The sequence below is a fragment of the Pelodiscus sinensis genome, chromosome 5 (assembly GCF_052426305.1).
Source record: "Pelodiscus sinensis isolate ZL-2025 chromosome 5, ASM5242630v1, whole genome shotgun sequence".
Classification (NCBI taxonomy): Eukaryota; Metazoa; Chordata; order Testudines; family Trionychidae; genus Pelodiscus; species Pelodiscus sinensis.
In genome coordinates, this window is record NC_143056.1 from 6,145,861 (window position 1) to 6,163,045 (window position 17,185).

Here is a 17,185-nt window from a genome sequence, read left to right on the forward strand (position 1 = left end):
GCTGGGGGATATGTACCCCTCCCTTGGCTGTGCCTTCTGCAGTGACCACAGATAGGTGCTTGTTATCTGGCCCCAAGCTTCTGTGATAAGAAAGGGCTAGTGTTTTCCTCTCTCCCTGGGGTAGCCTCATCCCCAGCCCCATCCCAGAACAATGATTTAAATGAAGAAAAACAAAACTTATTTGAGTTAAGGACCCAAGCAAAACTGGGTCCAGTGTTATATACAGCGATGAAGAAAAACTCATGTATTGTGTCCTCTTTCTTTTTAGAAGAGACTATATATTTACTTTATGTATCCTGTTTAATTAAATACAAGAGAAAGGAGTATTCATCTCCCATACTCTGATGATAGATCTCACCAGAACAAGCTGTTCTATAGCTACAATGTAAGTGCAAAAAGTGTCTCTCTGAAACAAAGCATCTGAATTAATACTTTAACTTACCATCTTTTAATTGGTTGAATTAAAAACCTTCATCTGTTTTATATGTTATTAATAAATTAAATTCAAATAACTTACCCAACTTTATGTCTCCATGGTCTGTTAGCAGAATATTTGCACCCTTAAACAGAATATGCAAAAATTAATATGCTAAAATAATATCTGGAATATTTTTCTGCATTACAAAGTATTAAATTAGTTCATGCAGTTTTAAGTGACCTTACCTTAATATCTCTATGCATTTTGCCCTTCATGTGCAAATAAGCTAGACCCTATAAAACGAAAAAAAATCTGTAACTCAAGTTTGCCATGTGTTAACATACTATAAAACAGAACATTTCAGATTTGATTATTAACGGTTTAAATTCAATTTGTAGTTTTAGTTCAAAGTTGAGAAAATTAACACTTGAGATTTTGAGAAAATGAGTCCAGGGCTTAAGTCTCTCACCTCTCGAGTCTAACACCAATACATCTGCAGACTTTTTTTTTTTAAAAGGTTAGAAATCTAGTATTTTGTCAGATATATTTTTAGCTTCCAAATGTGCCTCAAGAGGCATAAGATTAATGACCAAAGCCAATGAAGTTTATTTACTTCTCAAGTCTAGAAAGGTTTCAGCCAAAGTTTGCAAGTCTGAGTACAAAGTTCACATTTCAGATCATAAATAAAAGTGGACTTGTTTTCAGAGGTGATTAGCACTGGAATTGCTCACAGAAAATCAAAACAAGTTCTGCCCCACCAGTCCCTATTGCTAGCACATTATTAGCTGAGAGGCTAAAAATAAAATTGCCATATCAGATCAGTTTGTTGGCCCATGTACTATACAATCTGCCTCTGGCAGTGACCAGTTTTCCAATGCTTTATAGGAAGGAGAAATGTCTTCTATGGTTCCCTCACACAAGCATATACATACCAGTAGATTTATTTGGTGTTGCTCAGGTCTATAACTCAATTAAGTTGGGGTGGATTTTTTTTTGAAAATAGAAAGAAAATGTACTTGCTTTATTTAAATTACTGTATTTTTCAAAAGTTCAGTGTTATTTTTATGAAGTTAAGTTTTATTTTGCATTTCTTTTAAAAAGGAATTGCTAATTTTAAATTATTAGGTTTTTTTAAAACAAGTATTCCATCAAATGTATTTTTTTCTTTATCCCTATAAATTCTTGTAATTCACTATGTTTTAACAAAGATGAGCTATAGTCAATTTGATTTCCAATAACATTGTCTTCTGGTTTTCAAATCCAAAGCGTTGATTTAGCTGTGCCAAAACACAGCACTACTCCAAATTTCTTCGTTTTCTCACTTTTCTGTAACGCTTATTGAGAAGCAATCCTATCCCAGGTTCATCCTGCTTTTCTAGCTCATCTTAGTTCAGCCTCTTTCAACATTCGCTCAATGATGTGAATATTGAGGACTGCACTTGCTTTCGTTATTGTCTCTTTTCTGATTGGTTTTATGAGAAGCAATCCCATTACAGACCCATCCCCATTTTCCTGGCACAACCAACCCTTACCTTTCTTTAAGTGATGATCAGAGGAAGCTGTATATTGAATTTGGTGGTCCTAACTCTTACCACTTATGAGTTCTTGCTCAAACAGACAAACTCTCTAAAATACATAGTAGATGGATGGATGCATAGAACATGGATTGGGGAGCTCTTTCCTGATACAAACATGTCACGATCAGCTTCCACAATGAGGCATGACATTTCACTATCTATATGATCTTACATTTCTATAATTATAATAAAATGAACCAGAATTTTAGCAGTCCAGACACAGACTTTTCCCCTCTACATAATATTATAATTCACTGCCACAGACTGATTATACCTCACAAAAGATGTTTTTATTGCGCAACCACTTATTAGCGACTAGATGTTGTCTTCAATGAGATTCAGAAATTTGCCCTGCACTGAACCACCATGTCAATTATAGTGTGTAAGAACATCCAGGTAAATATAAGCCCCTGAATCTCCAAAGATGTGCACATGAATCGTTACACTGAAATCACTCTTGGGGTTAAAGTTAAACATGAGCAGGACTGAGGCTTAAGACTGATCCTGCTACACCAACAGACTCCTATTGCTATATAAATCCCTTTGAAGGACCAGGGTATACGGGAATTGATGTATGAAATGCTGGTTTAAAATGAATAAATTATTTGTGTCACGTTCTATCAGACTAATGTATACTAGCACTGGAAATATGAAAAACTAATGTGTTAACCCTAGTTAACTAATCTTCTTGAAACTATTCCCAGGATTTACAACTATAAGTGACAGCACAGCATCACCTTCTAAAACAGTTCACCCTCAACATCTTCCTCATGAATATCAACAAGAGACTTTGTTATGCATCTACAGAAGTACAGTACCTGTAATGTTTCTCTGCATACATATGCAATTTGCAACTCTGACAGCGGTCCTGTTACTGAAAATGGAAAGATAAAAACAAGTCTATGGGTTGTAATGCACACTGCAAATACACCATTTTAAAGACGTCAAGAGAATAAGGTAGTATTCTAAAAGTTCCAGGGACATCTTCAACTTAAAATATAGTCTATTCAAAAAACGAGTTGAAAAAAACGAGTATGAAATGTGTTCACTTTTTTTAATTGCATCCTTTGGTATATATGGTTGCAACAATTTTCTTCCACCATTTGATCTGAGGAAGTGGGTCTGGCCCATGAAAGCTCATCACCTATTAAACCATCTTGTTAGTCTTTAAAGTGCTACACAGTCCTGTTTTATGTTTCAGCTGTACCAGACTAACACGGCTACCACTATTCTACTAGCAAAATTAGTTTGCCTAGTGTGATCACTGGATGTTTAGCCCACTTTTACAGACCTAACTTGTAATTAAATAGTATATCTGCAACGGGCAATGAGAACTTTGAGAGTTACATTCCATGACTTGTATGTTTTGACACAGTATTTGTTTAATTACTTCAGTATTAACATAACTTTTTACATTTAAGTAGCTTGGGGTTTCCTTTGTTCATTTTTTGAACAAAAAGGAATAAACTACACAAGCATGTTAACATTTAAAGAGGACTTTGATGATCACATTTCACTGAGGTGAGTGAATAGGATTTCTGCAATGTGTGTCAGAAATTGTCTCCAAACCTGCTAAGGGTAAGGCATAGTAGTGAGGTCACAAAAGAGGGTGAGGCTTCATTAGGGAATGTTGATTTTTAAGGAAATGCCAACTGAACATGATCACCTTCCAATCGCTTGTAACTAACTTTTCTCTCCCAGGACTGGGACCTTTTACATGCAAGAGTGAAAGATTTTCTTCGGTCTTTTTTAGGGTTAAAGAGAAGAAGAATAAATAAATAAATAAATAAAATCTCAAAGCCTTAATGCTGAAAATGTTAATTTTGTTTACTTTTCTAAAAAATATATTTTTAGCCATTTTTAGTTCACAAATAAACCCAGAAGACTCATCTTTACTTTCAAAACATGCATGAAAAATGTGAGTCTTCTTAAAGAGCCATTTCTCAGAAAGCTATAATGGGAAAATAAGCTTTAAATTAATTAGCATAAGAACATAAGAACAGCTATACCGGATCAGACCAAAGGTCCATCCAGCCCAGCATCCTGTCTGACAACAGTGGCCAATGCCAGGTGTCCCAGAGGCAATGAACTGAACAGGGAATCATGTGATCCCTCCCGTCACCCATTCCAGCTTCTGACAAAGGCTAAGAGACCAGTTTCAGGGTTCATTGGTTAATACAACATGGAGAGATTTAAGTACACATTTCCCTTATTTTAAATAGCAATACATAGCCTATGCATCACGTTGGAAATAGTCCTTCAAATACTTAGCTGCCAAAAGAACTCTATTTATTCCTATTTAGGATCTATCTAGTATAGATGATCTTATTTAATTTTTAATGTTCTGTATAAAACAGGATATGAACAATATAATAGTCACCATGTTTATTAAAAGTTCTTGATCAGCTACGTAGAGCCCTTAGCCAAAATGAAATAAGTGTTCACTCACAGCGAATGCACAGTAAAATGCCAATGGATTGCTATTAAAATGGCTCTCTATTGTTCTGCCTTATTTTCTTTGCTTTCACCTTTGAAAAGACATAAATTAATACCAAAATAAGATTTTAAATACCATGGTAAATGTCTTGAAGTGATCCACCACCACAGTATTCCATGCAGATCCAAAGCTTTTCACGGCTATTTTTAGAAAGTCAAATGTAATTGTTAGTAGTTGACTGATCTATATACAGTAGGTGCAGCCTATAATTATCATTTTATTATTTAACTGCTAGTTATTCAACTGTTACATTTTCCATTTTCTTACATCCTGAGGAATTATCTAAAGTGATGATGCATCACAAAACCTAAATACACACACAGCACATTTTAATACATACTGTCTAGTAAATATCAATTCTCACTTAGTGTGAAACAACTTACACATCACATTCACTGACAAATTACTCTGTTGATCAGAACTGTAATATAATTGCCATAACTTTGACCTTTTCTCCAAAATAAAATTCATATAAAAATACAACGGGGGACATCCATTCTATTAACCAAGATAGCATATTAAAATAATTGTATCTTGTAGTTCCAACCCTCAAAAAAGTGTTCCGCACAGATTCCATGCCTCATTTTTTTAAAGAAGCATTTGGCTTATGGATTTAGCTGTGTATCTCCAATCAGGTCAATTTGAGTGGCACCTTTCACTCTAAAAATGTAACTCCCTGAGCAATTTGGAGAGACAATCCAAGCACAGCCATGAAATCTACCTATTACCAACAATCCGGCTCTAGAATATTTACCAGTCACCACTAGCCAGCTATCCTTTTGTAACAGACAGCAATACCTTTCAACAAAATACCGAGACACACAACTCTTTGGGTAAGTAGCTAGCCTCATTTAAAAGTTAATACAATTCCAGATCTCCCCACCAGCTTGGTGGGAAACCAAAATGCCTAAAACGTGAGGTTGCAAGAAGCCTCCAGAGAGAAGGCGTCTGGCTAGCAGAGATAGTGCAATGCTAGTCACTCTTTTAAAAGGCAAGTAGGAATCAAGATACCAAAGGAGACACTCCAAGGATAGTGCTACACAGAGCGGGAGTTGTAGAAATGCACACAACAAACAGGACTTACTTGAGATAGCTTCCAAAGTAGGCTACAATGTTGCAGTGCTTACATTCTTTCACCATATAGATTTCTTGCTGTATCAATGAAAAATCATCTCCTGAAAAGCAAAAGATGGCAGGGTCACACCAACAACATACAGACAACACAGACCTATACGTAAATGAGGAAAACCAGCACATAGTGTCCAAGAGCTTGAAATCACAAAAGCCCAAGCCCCGGCACTATGACAGCCACTGACCCTTTCGGGGAGTTTCCAACACATTACCCTATTCAACAGCCATTATCCATATGCGTCCTTTTCAATTTCCAATCCTTTCCGCGTGCTTTGCGTGAAGCAAAATGTTTCTCGAAGACCATTAAAAAAGAGCCGGCCTGGCAGTGCAGAGGTAGCCATGGGACCACGTAAGACACTAGATGAATTCACTTACTAGCTAACAAACGACGTGAGTGATCTATAAAGGCAGCATTCCTAGAGATGGGCACGTCAGACGATGCTTTTCAGCAGCTCCTCTGGCTACTTTTAGGATTGCCAACTTGCTAGTCATGCAAGACCAAACATTCTTGCACTAACCCACCCCTTCTGAGGCCCCGCCCCACTCATGCCATTCACCCTCCCTCTACCCTCACTTGCTCTCTAGGCTGGGGCAGTGGGTTGGGGGTAGAGGAGGGGGTGTGGCCTCTGGTTGCGGGGGGGGGGGGGTGGGCCAGCAATGAGACCTTCAAGGCACAGGAGGGAACTGGGGTGCAGGCCTGGGAATGAGGGGCTTGGGGTCCAGGAGGGAGCTCCAGCTGGGGCGTGGAGCTGGGAATGAGGGGTTCAGGATGCAAGAGGGGTCTCTAGGCTGAGGCAGGAGGTAGACGTGTGGGAGGGGGAAACAGGCTCTGGGCTGGGGGTGCAGGTCCTGGAGTGGAGCCAGAAATGAGGCGCTCAGGGAGAGAGAGGGGGCTTCAGGCAGAGGGCTGGGGTGTGGGCTCCAGGAGGGAGCTCACGGTGAGGACACGGGAAGGGGTGCAGGCTCTAGCAGGAGTTTGGCTGTGGGAGAGGGTTCTGAGCTGGGGTAGGGGGTTCGAGTGCAGGGTCCAGGAGCGAGTTTTGGTGCGGGAGGGGGCTGGGAGAGAGTGCGGGTACCAACCAGGGCTTACTTCAGGTTATGTCCCTTGGGTCCCACGCGCAGGGGTGGTCAAGTGGCTCTGCCCCCACAGCTCCTACTGGCTGCAGTTCCTGGCCAATGGGAGTTGTGGAGACGGCACAGGGGCAGTATTGTGTAGCTCACCAGGCCATCCCTCTGGCTAGGAAACGTCGCTGCTTGCATGACATGCAGGAGCCATGCAGAGCCTGGTAAAGAGCCTGCGAGTCCTGCCAACCAGACCTGTAAGGCCCAATCAGTAGTGCTGGTTGGAGCCCTTTTCATCTGGCGTTCTGTTCAAAAATCAGACACCTGGCAACCCTACCTACGTTAGGAATGTTACCAACTGGTTTTGTTCTAACTTCATTTGTGGGGACAGGGAGTAGATAGTGCCGGTAATTCAAGAGCCCTGAAGGTGGAAGGAAAGGGTCCTTGCCAGGAAGATTCTTGAGACCAGCCCAGTGGCAGAAAGCAGACACCACAAATAGTCCACTTCCAGTTAATTCTGGGGGACAGCGTGTTGCCAGCACAGCATACACAGTTGGTGACCACCAAGACCAGAGGCCACAGTGAGAGTCCCAAACTCTGATCTCCTTGCTATAGAAGCATTTTAAAATGATGGCTAATAGGGGCTATGTAAGGAAAATTATACACCTTAAGGAATGTCTGTCTTGAATGCACTCTAATTAAAAAACCATCATGAGGCTCTTCTCTGCTCTTGATATTTCTGCCATTTAAATAGAAAGGAAATGTGTCCCATAAGGTTCATTTGTCCCAAAAGTTTCAGTTTATAAAAAGGCTTTTTAAAAAAGAAGAAACAATAGAATTGTCTACTTAATACCAGGTCATTCTGATGAACAATACTTTTAAAACCAATACTCCCCTGCAGAATTGAGAACCCAAACACTGCAGCCGTACAGTTTAGATCTTCACTCAATGGGAGTTAAACACTTAAATCCCATTGAAGGTTTGGGCCCAAAAACCTGACACTGAGCGTAAACAAACAGACAGGTTAGTTTGATTTTCAGTGTCCGAGCTCAGAAACTCAAAAACTAAATTAGAAGTGAGAATCTTAAAATCCAAAGTGTTATTAGCCGGGGGAGAGGAGCTAGTTTACCGCACATGATTTCACAACATGCCTTTAAAATAAAACCAGAAATACTGATCACACAGCCTCATCACATATTCATTTCAGATGTTTCTTCTGCATCAGAGGCCTGTAGACAAAACTTCGGTTCTTCCCTATGTGAGAATTTACAATAATAAATCTTCAGAGGTTTAGTTCATTTATGCCAATCTTTCATGCTAAAGAAATTATAACCCTTTGAAACAGGTTCGAAATGGAAAAGCTGAGTGAAACAGACAGCAGTTCCATCAGAAAGTACTGTTTCTAAATGAATACTAATGGTGTTCCACCGGTCTATTATGCAAACTTTTTGTACCTGACTGCAATATAAAATGCAGATACTAGAAATTAAATAATAATTTGTTTCCTCTCCCCTGCCCTCTCCCAAACGAAACAAGCCCTACGGTCGATCTCTAGGCTGCTCTGCTCACAGATTTTATTCAACAGCAGCATATCATGACATCTGCAGTAGAGATGTAAGCGACTAGTTGGCTTTCCGATAAGCGTAAGCTTATCAGATTGTCGAATAGTTATGGACTAGTCACTTCCCCCCCACCTTGCTGCCTCTACCAGTGCTGGGCTTAAAAGCCAGTTCCCCCGAGCACCATCTCCGCGGGAGGGAGGGAGGGGAGCTAGAGGCACAGTGGGAAACGGCGCGAGCGGGGACCGAAGCAGTTCCCACACAGCTTCTGCTGGGATTCTGCTTTTGAAATGTACAAGAACCCCAGCAGAGCTCTTGTACATTTCAAAAGCAGAAGCCTGGCAGGGAACTTGGGGCCTCTACTTTTGAAATGTACAAAAGCCCTACTGGGCTCACCTGCCAGGGCTTTTGCTACAGTTCAAAGGTGGAGGCACCTTTATAGGTTATCGAATAGTCGATGGAAATCCCATTGGCTATGGGATCAGTTAATCAATCTAACTTTAACATCCCTAATCTGCAGGAAGGACCCGGTCCAGCTCCAATTAAGTTAATGAGAATCTTTCCATTTACTTCAATAGGGGCTGGATCAGACACACATGATTGGGCACCAACACTACTATGTCACTTTCTTGCCATGGAAACCAGGAAAAGTGGGCTGGCGATGGTGCTTAAGGAGAGTGTGCTTGGAGGCCCAGTTTTGGAATTAACTTTTTAAATGCATGTTCTGTAGCCAGATGCACCTATGGCAACAGGTATTCATAGACAAAACTGCGTTAAGATGGAGTCAGAGATGAGAGCACATATCCCGAACAAGGGTAAAATGCCTTACAGGTATATTTGTAGTTACCCGCAGCCTAGCATTACAAATTTAGGAAATTTACACTTCAAGGAACAGAACATTTAACATACCCAAACAATCTTAACTCTGCCCTATAGCATCATCAAGCAACAACTATGATGATGATTACGGAATCTGTACCCAGAATTTAGATCAGTGTTTCTTAAACTGTGTTCCGCAGCACACTGGTGTGCCACGAGGCAGTCGGAGGTGTGCCGCAGAGAACAGAGTTCAAAATGGCCACCCTTAAAGAGACAAGCAACCTTTTTTTTTTTTGCTCAATAACTTTCCTCCCAACCCCCTTTTTTTTGCTCGACAAAAAAATTCTTGGTGTTCCCTTATAAAAAAAATTATGGTTTGGTTTCCTCAGTCTTAAAAAGTTTAAGAAACACTGCTTTAGAGCGAGCCAGTTTTAAAAACACACCGGGGGTATTGGTTCTTTGGTGTGATACACACAGAGTTCAGGCTACAACAAAGGGGAACAGTAAAAATACCAACCTTGAAGAAAAAGCTTCTTTGAGGGTTTTTAAGATATCACCAAGGATATTTCCTAACAGGTGTCCTCAGAGGAATGCAAGCAAATAGAAACCTTAAAATACAACCAGCCAGTTCAAATAAGAGATAGCCCAAAAGAAGAGCTCTAAGATACCACAGAGACTCTGGACTCCCCTTTCCGCTAGCCTATATACCGTATTTTCCGGCGTATAAGACGACTTTTTATGCTAAAAAACATCCTCCAAAAATCGGGGGTCATCTTCTACGCCGGGGCTTTTCTCACCCCAGAGGACACAGACTGCGGGACCTTGCAGTCCCTCCACCCGTGTACTCCGGGGCGAGAAAAGCTGCTCCGCGTCTCCCTGGTCTGCAGACCAGGAAGACGCGGAGCAAAGCCGCGGAGGGGCTCCGGCAGCGGGGCAGCCCAGGCTGCGGCTTTGCTCCTGGTGCCTCTGGTCTGCTGGGGACCGTCTCCAGCAGACCAGGGACACCGGAAGCAAAGCCGGGGAGGCGGAGGGGTCCCGCGCCTCTGAGGCTTTGCTCTGGCAAAGCCGGGGAGGCGCGGGACCCCGCCACGGCTGCGGCTTTGTTCCCGGTGCCCCTGGTCTGATGGGGACCATCTCCAGCAGACCAGGGACACCGGGAGCAAAGCCGGGGAGGCGAAGGGGCGCTGGGGTGCTGCCGGTTGGCCTCTTAAGGGGGGGTAGTCTTATACGGCGAGTATAAGACGAAAACCTATCTTTTAACTAGAAAATTAGGGGGTCGTCTTATACGCCCAGTCGCCTTATACGCCGGAAAATATGGTACTGAACCTGAGCTATAATACTTAGTTGAAATGTGTGAAGTGAGGCCACGTGGCTACTAATTCAAATGAGCATTGATATGGCTGGTCAGGAACGTAGCCAGACAACAGTAAGACCATGACTAGATAGCTAACAGCTTTGTTCAAGTGGTGTGAGGTGAAACAAGAAGCGGACAAGGCAGTCTAAGGATGCGTCTACACAGCATCGTAACAATGTAAGATGTGCTATTTGCGTACCTCAAACTGCGTATCTTATTTCAATGTTATTTCAAATCTTATTTTGTCATTTGGCTCTGTCTACACAGTGCCAAATTTCAAAATAAAGCACTATGCCGAAACGCCCCTTCCTCCTCACAGAATGAGGTTTACAGGAAGAGCAAGCCTGAAATAAGGGGTTTGCTGTGAAGATGCGGGATAGATATTTCGGGATACTCCAGTATCCCAGGATAGCGCTGCAGTGTAGATGTAGCCTTAGAGCCTTAGTCTGCATTGAATAAAAACACAAGGGCTGTGTCTACATTGGCACCCTTTTCCGGAAAAGGGATGCTAATGAGACACTTCGGAATTGCAAATGCGCGGGGGATTTAAATATCCCCAGCGGCATTTGCATGAACATGGCTGCCGCTTTTTTCCGGCTTGGGGTTTTGCCGGAGAAAAGCGCCAGTCTAGACGGGATCTTGCGGAAAATAAACCCTTTTCCGGAAGATCCCTTATTCCTACTTTCAAGTTTTATCCCTTTCAAGTAGGAATAAGGGATCTTTCAGAAAAGGGTTTATTTTCCGCAAGATCCCGTCTAGACTGGCGCTTTTCTCCGGCAAAACCCCGAGCCGGAAAAAAGCGGCAGCCATGTTCATGCAAATGCCGCGGGGGATATTTAAATCCCCCGCGGCATTTGCAATTCCGAAGTGTCTCATTAGCATCCCTTTTTCGGAAAAAGGGTGCCAATGTAGACACAGCCAAGGACTTTTAATGTTTAGTATAAGGAAAAGGGTCTCACTGGAGTGTACAAAGACAGCACAATGGGCTCCTTGAAAGGTAGAACTTGAAACAACACACTGGAGAAGACTCTTCGGCTACATCTACTCTGCAGGCTTCTTGTGCAAGAAGCTTTTTGCGGAAGAGATATTCCGCTTTTGCGCAAGAGAGCGTCCAGACTCAATGGATGCTCTCTCAAGAAAGCTGATTGCCATTAGCAGAATGGCCACCAGGGCACTTGCGCTTCTTTCGATGTTTTTTTTTGTGCAAAAACAGCCTGTTTCCTGACCCCACACACCTTTTTGTGCAAGAGCTCTTGCGCAAAAAGGAGTTATTCCTCATAGAAAGAGGAATACCTGTACTGCAAAAACTCCTCCATTCTGTCAATTCACTGTAAATTTACTTGTGCAAAAACATGCTTGAGATGTGGACGCTCCGTGGGTGTTTGCGCAAAAACCCTGTAGTGTAGATGTAGCCTTAGAGGGGCTTAAAGCCACGCACCTCTGATAGCCTGCAGTGTATCAACAAAGAATGGCTAACTACACCCTCCCCAAAACAAACAAACAAACAAACAAACAAACAAACAAAACGAATAGTCTAGTACAGTGTTTCTCAAGTACCCCTTTTTCAAAGTATAAAAAAGAATACGTACCCCCCAGTACCTATAGTTTTCAACCATTGCAACACATTTGTTTAAACAACTTAATCGCAGCTGGGCAGGCCATGAAATTTTTGGATGTAAAAACTACAAAAATAATAAAACACTGTAAAACTTAACACAAAAATTCAGTTTTCTCCAAATTTCAGTTGTGTTGACATACCCCCCAGACTTTTCTCGAGTACCTCTACAGGTATTCGTACCACTGGTTGAGAAACACTGGTCTAGTAGCACCTTAAAGACTAACAAAACACATAGATAGTATCATGAGCTTTCGTGGGCACAGCCACTTCTTGTTACAAACTTGGCTATCCCTCTGAAGTTTTTTTACAAATAATAAAGCCGTTTCTATAAACCAGATGATCAAGTTTGGCACAGATTTTGCACTATTCAGGGGCGTTACCCCATGATCATCCTAAATGTTGGCATGAATTCATGCACTGCCCAAACTGTTGCTGTGAACAGAGGAATTCTGGGTTTGAGTCAGGTGAATTAATTCATTCCAATTTCTGAGAAAATTTCTACTAGAAACTGTTAAATGCCTGTGTGTAACACACTGGAGTATTTCAAAAGTAATGTAATTTTTAAAGGCAGTCAACATCAAATCCAAATGAGTAAGTTTGGAAGGAAGAAATTGATAGCATGAAGGCATTCACTTTTGCCAGATAACAATATTTGCACTGTTACAGTTGACCTGTTGGTTCCAGGATATGAGAGAGACAAGATGGGTGAAGTCATATCTTTTATTAGACCAACTTCTGCTGGTGAAAGAGACAAGCTTTCACTTTCCACAACTCACCTTCAGGTTGTGGAGCTGGAATGCTTCTCTGGCACCGTCAGAAGTTGGTCCAATAAAAGATATGACCTCACCCACACTGCCTCTATAGATAACAATATCAGTTCTCCGGCTGTTTATATCACATTCACGGATGCCAAATCCCTTGTTAACAGATACATCCTCACTTCAGAGGATCTTTCATTTGAAAAATTGCATTCTGTTCTAAAGAGGAGAGTTTCAAGAGTCATTAAGTATTGTCTATTCATGAACAGAGACTTGAATATGCACGACACTTATTTCAAAGGGATGATCAGACAAGGCCCCAGCCCTAAACGTGTCTCAATCATTGGTAGCAGCCTGAGCTGCCCTTACAGAGCTCTCGCCCAGCACAGAGGGTTTTAGAAGGGATCCGAAGGAACAGGTAGGAGGTGCTTGTTATGTTGACAGAGGCTGTCCTGAGAGTAGTGGAAAGTGAGAAAGGAAGAGCAAAGAATGGAACAGTAGGGAAAGAAACTTGGCTGGAGTACACAGAAGGTAAAGACAGATCAGATATTCAGATGAGAGACGAGTTATGTAGAGCTTTAAAGTGGGAAGGAGGAAGAACTTCAAAAGAATAAGGGAATGAATACAGAAGTCTGAGGGAGGAAAGCAGAAGAGCTAGAATAGTGAGAGAACAAAAGGCTCTAGGTGGCAGTTATCTGGGACAGGGAGAAGGGGGAGGGCACAATATGAACCATTCTTTAAGCTTACACTGGAATGAAGCAAAGAAAATTAGCAATATGGCATCATCATAATACTTGTGTCACCACACACCTTCTGGGTGTGGATCCCTGTCCCATGTAGCAGCACTTTGGTCACTTACAGAGAGAAAGAACTGAGTCTGCTCTACAGCCTTAGCGGAGAGCCAGCTGGCTTTCTAGCTCGAGAGACTCAATGCACTATGCTCCAGAGTTCCCAGGTTCAGTTCTCTGGCTGCTGCCATTACTCTTGCTCTCAACTTTTCATCTGGAAGAAGACAGCAAGTGAAAAGAAGAATCTGGTTTTAAGCAAAGTAGCTGGTGACAATCTAACCCTCACAAAACAATTTATTTCTGGTTTAGTCATCAGATGAATTCGTGCTAAACAACAAGGAATCGGAAAAATGTACTTTCGTCTACTCATGTGTTTGCAATTATAGGCTATGCAGTATGCTGAGCAAAAAGCCGGTTTGGGGAGTTGTTTTAAATCATGTGAGCAGCATGGTGACTCACTGTAGCTTGCTAACATTATGTAATTGTATCTGTACAGCTAAGCATACAGAATGGAGGCAGTTACACTAAAAAGTACTTTCCCCACATCAAAACTGGTGGTTGAACCTGCTCCATTTGGCTCAACAATCTGCTCTTTCCCCTGCCAACTGTGCTACAGAATCGACTATTTAAAGCTGTGACCATACTACCTGGCGCTACAATCCTATCTAGAATTCACAAGCTAAGCAAGTCAGGACCTGGCAATTGAGGTCAGACCGGTGTTCGGACGAGAGGTCATCAAGAAATACTCAGGCTTATCCATACTAGAGAACAGTCCATTCGCAAATGGAGTTTTAGATTTAGGCCAACTAGCCAGTAATAGTTCTCACCAGCCATCTTAGATTGGGTGTTGGTCCATTCTGGATCCACATACACAAAGCGCATGCCATCCTGGAGCAGAGGCATACAGTCTGTGGTTTACAGAACATGTCTGCTCTCCATCACATCGTCATTTGTTCCACTGTGCTGCTCTAAACGGTACCCTCTTGTGTAAAGAGCCACATATGCACGCTGAGAAGCCAGGGACACAGCCACACCCTGGCAGCCCCTACTGGACTTACTCCGGGTTCCTTTGTTTATTTTTCAGAGATTCCCAATGGGACAAACAGACAGTTTTTGTTTTAATAAAAGGTATTTGCACAATCTCAGTGATGCATCATGAGGTTAGGAGTGGGGGGAGGGGGGAGGAGAGAGAAAGAGAGAGAAAAAGAGGGGGGCGGCTGGACAGGGCTGAGAGGAGCAACAGTGGCTCTTGGACTTCCATGCAATTGAGAGGAAAGGGTTTGACTGGGCTGCCCAAGCTGTCACTCCAAGGTAAGGCAGGACTACTGGGAGACCACAACGCACCCTGCCAGCACTCCAGATCTATGCTAGCACCATAAATTCTAAGCGACACTAATTAGGAACCCATACTGACCTGCTAATAGGAGAACTGGATACATCCATGGAGGAGAACGCCATCATGGCTCTCATCTTGTTCGCCAGAGACTGGGAATAGGCGACAGAGGTCATGGCCAGGATACTGGGCTGCATGGACCTTGGGTGTGACCCAGTATGGCTATTGCTGGAGGAAGGGTAACACGCGATACAAAGCATGCCTTCAGAAAAGCAGAAGCTACACACAAACTAGGGATGCTGGAAAGACATAACAAGTGGGGTTCGAGGGCTCTGTTTTGGGACCAGTTCCGTTCAATATCTTCCTCAACGATTGAGATGATGGCATAGAGAGTACGCTCATTAAGTGTGCAGATGATGACAAGCAGGGAGGGGCTGCAAGTGCTTCAGAGGATAGGGTCATAATTCAAAGTGATCTGGTCTAAGGTAAATATGATGCAATTTAATAAGGAAAAATGCAAAGTGCTCCACTTAGAAAGGAACAATAATTTCACACACACAGAATGGGAAGTGACTGTCTAGGAAGGAGTCCTGCAGAAAGGGATCTAGGGGTCAGAGTGAACCACAAGCTAAATATGAGTCAACAATGCAATACTGTTGCAAAAAGAGCAAACATGATTCTGGGAGGCACTCACAGGAGTGTTGAAAACAAGACACGAGAAGTCATTCTTCTGCTCTACTCTGCACTGATTAGGCCTCAGTTTGAGTACTGTGTCCAGTCCTGGGCACCGCATTTCAAGAAAAATGTGGATAAACTGGAGAAGATGCAGAGAAGTGCAACAAAAATGATGAAAATGCTAGAAAACATGAGCTAGGAGGGAAGACTGAAAGAAATGGGCTTGTTTAGTTTGGAAAGAAGACAGAGGGGACATGATAGCAGTTTTCAAGTATCTAAAAGGGTGTTACAAGGAGGGAGAAAAATTCTTCTCCTTGGCCTCTAAGGGTAGGACAAAAAGCAATGGGCTAAAACTGCAGCAAGGTAGGTGTTTAGGTTGGACCTTAAGAAAAACTTCCTCACTGTCAGGGTGGTTAAACATAGGAGTAAGTTGCCTGGGAGCTTGTGGAATCTCCATCCTTGGAAATACCTAAGAGCAAGATGGACAGACATCTATCAGGGATGATCTAGACGGTGCTTGGTCCTGGCGTGAGGGCAGGGGACTGGACTTGATGACTGTTGAGGTCCCTTCCAGTTCCAGTGTTCTATGATTCCATTTAAAACGGCCTAGATAATCGGTGAAATGTTTTGTTTAACTGGTTAACCAGCGCAGGTGCTGCTCCAGTCCGCAGCATCCGAGGGCAGGCTCCAGTTGGCTGAGTTGGCTGCAGGACTGCTCTGACCAGTCCCACTGTTGGCCCCAGGCAGGGGACTGCTCGGGGTGGGCCAGTTAACTGGTTACCTTGTAAGCAAACCAATAAGCCACCTGCTTACCGGGTAACTGATTAACTGCTTACATCCCTAACACAAACTTGTTGCATAACATCCACGGGGCAAACAATGTTACTTATTTTGCCACAAGACTTCAGTATAGATGGGGCTCGAATGGTGCTGGAAGAAGTGGCATTTGCAGACCCTACTGAACCATTGTGCCAGCATCAGACGAAAGGCAGTGAAATGCAAGAGAGCAGTTTGCACCATTTGCAGCCATTGAAGATCCAGCTGGTGTTTCATCAGTATGCGGGTTGCCTGGCTAAACTCCAGCTCAGGAAGTGACTAATGACCTGAAGGGTGCCATTTTTCATGTGTTTATATTAGAACAATAAGAGCTCCCCGAACAAGCAAGAAAAGCAACAGGGGCTCATAAGTTTTAGAACAACTCCTCTCAACATGCAAACTCCACAGTAAAGTGGCCCATGCTAAAATATCCAGACCACATGAGCCCCCTACAGAAATTTACAGCCATCTCCCTATTCCATCCCACATTAGAAGAATAAATCATTCCAAACCCAAAGGGTGAATCCGGTCAACGGTCTGATCTGTGCAGATGACAATGTAGGTTTCCGTGAACAGATTTTTATTCTAAATGGAACTGAGAGCTTGGATTCCTCCTACCACCCCTGAGAAATATGCAAATACCCTCAGATATTTTCAGATCCCAGGATTCTAGACGTTTCCATGGGGAGACGTAGGTCGCTCTTTTATGCCCTACTCTGCAGTCACACAGCTGAGGCAGGGACAGGACTGCAGTTCTTTATACTCCACTCTAGGCTGCAT

At 42.7% G+C, this 17,185-nt stretch overlaps 1 protein-coding gene across 1 annotated transcript in view; it reads right to left on the reverse strand.

Moving 5' to 3' along the window:
* Nucleotides 1–17,185, reverse strand: part of MAP4K5 (mitogen-activated protein kinase kinase kinase kinase 5) — an 87,688-nt gene that overhangs the window by 38,128 nt on the left and 32,375 nt on the right. Inside the window, exons 4-8 of the mRNA XM_089778270.1 lie at nucleotides 5,577–5,667; nucleotides 4,568–4,632; nucleotides 2,814–2,869; nucleotides 664–711; nucleotides 518–560 (exon numbers count right to left, since the gene is read on the reverse strand). Coding sequence (XP_089634396.1) covers nucleotides 518–560; nucleotides 664–711; nucleotides 2,814–2,869; nucleotides 4,568–4,632; nucleotides 5,577–5,667 — 303 coding nt within the window. The remainder of the gene's footprint in view (nucleotides 1–517; nucleotides 561–663; nucleotides 712–2,813; nucleotides 2,870–4,567; nucleotides 4,633–5,576; nucleotides 5,668–17,185) is intronic.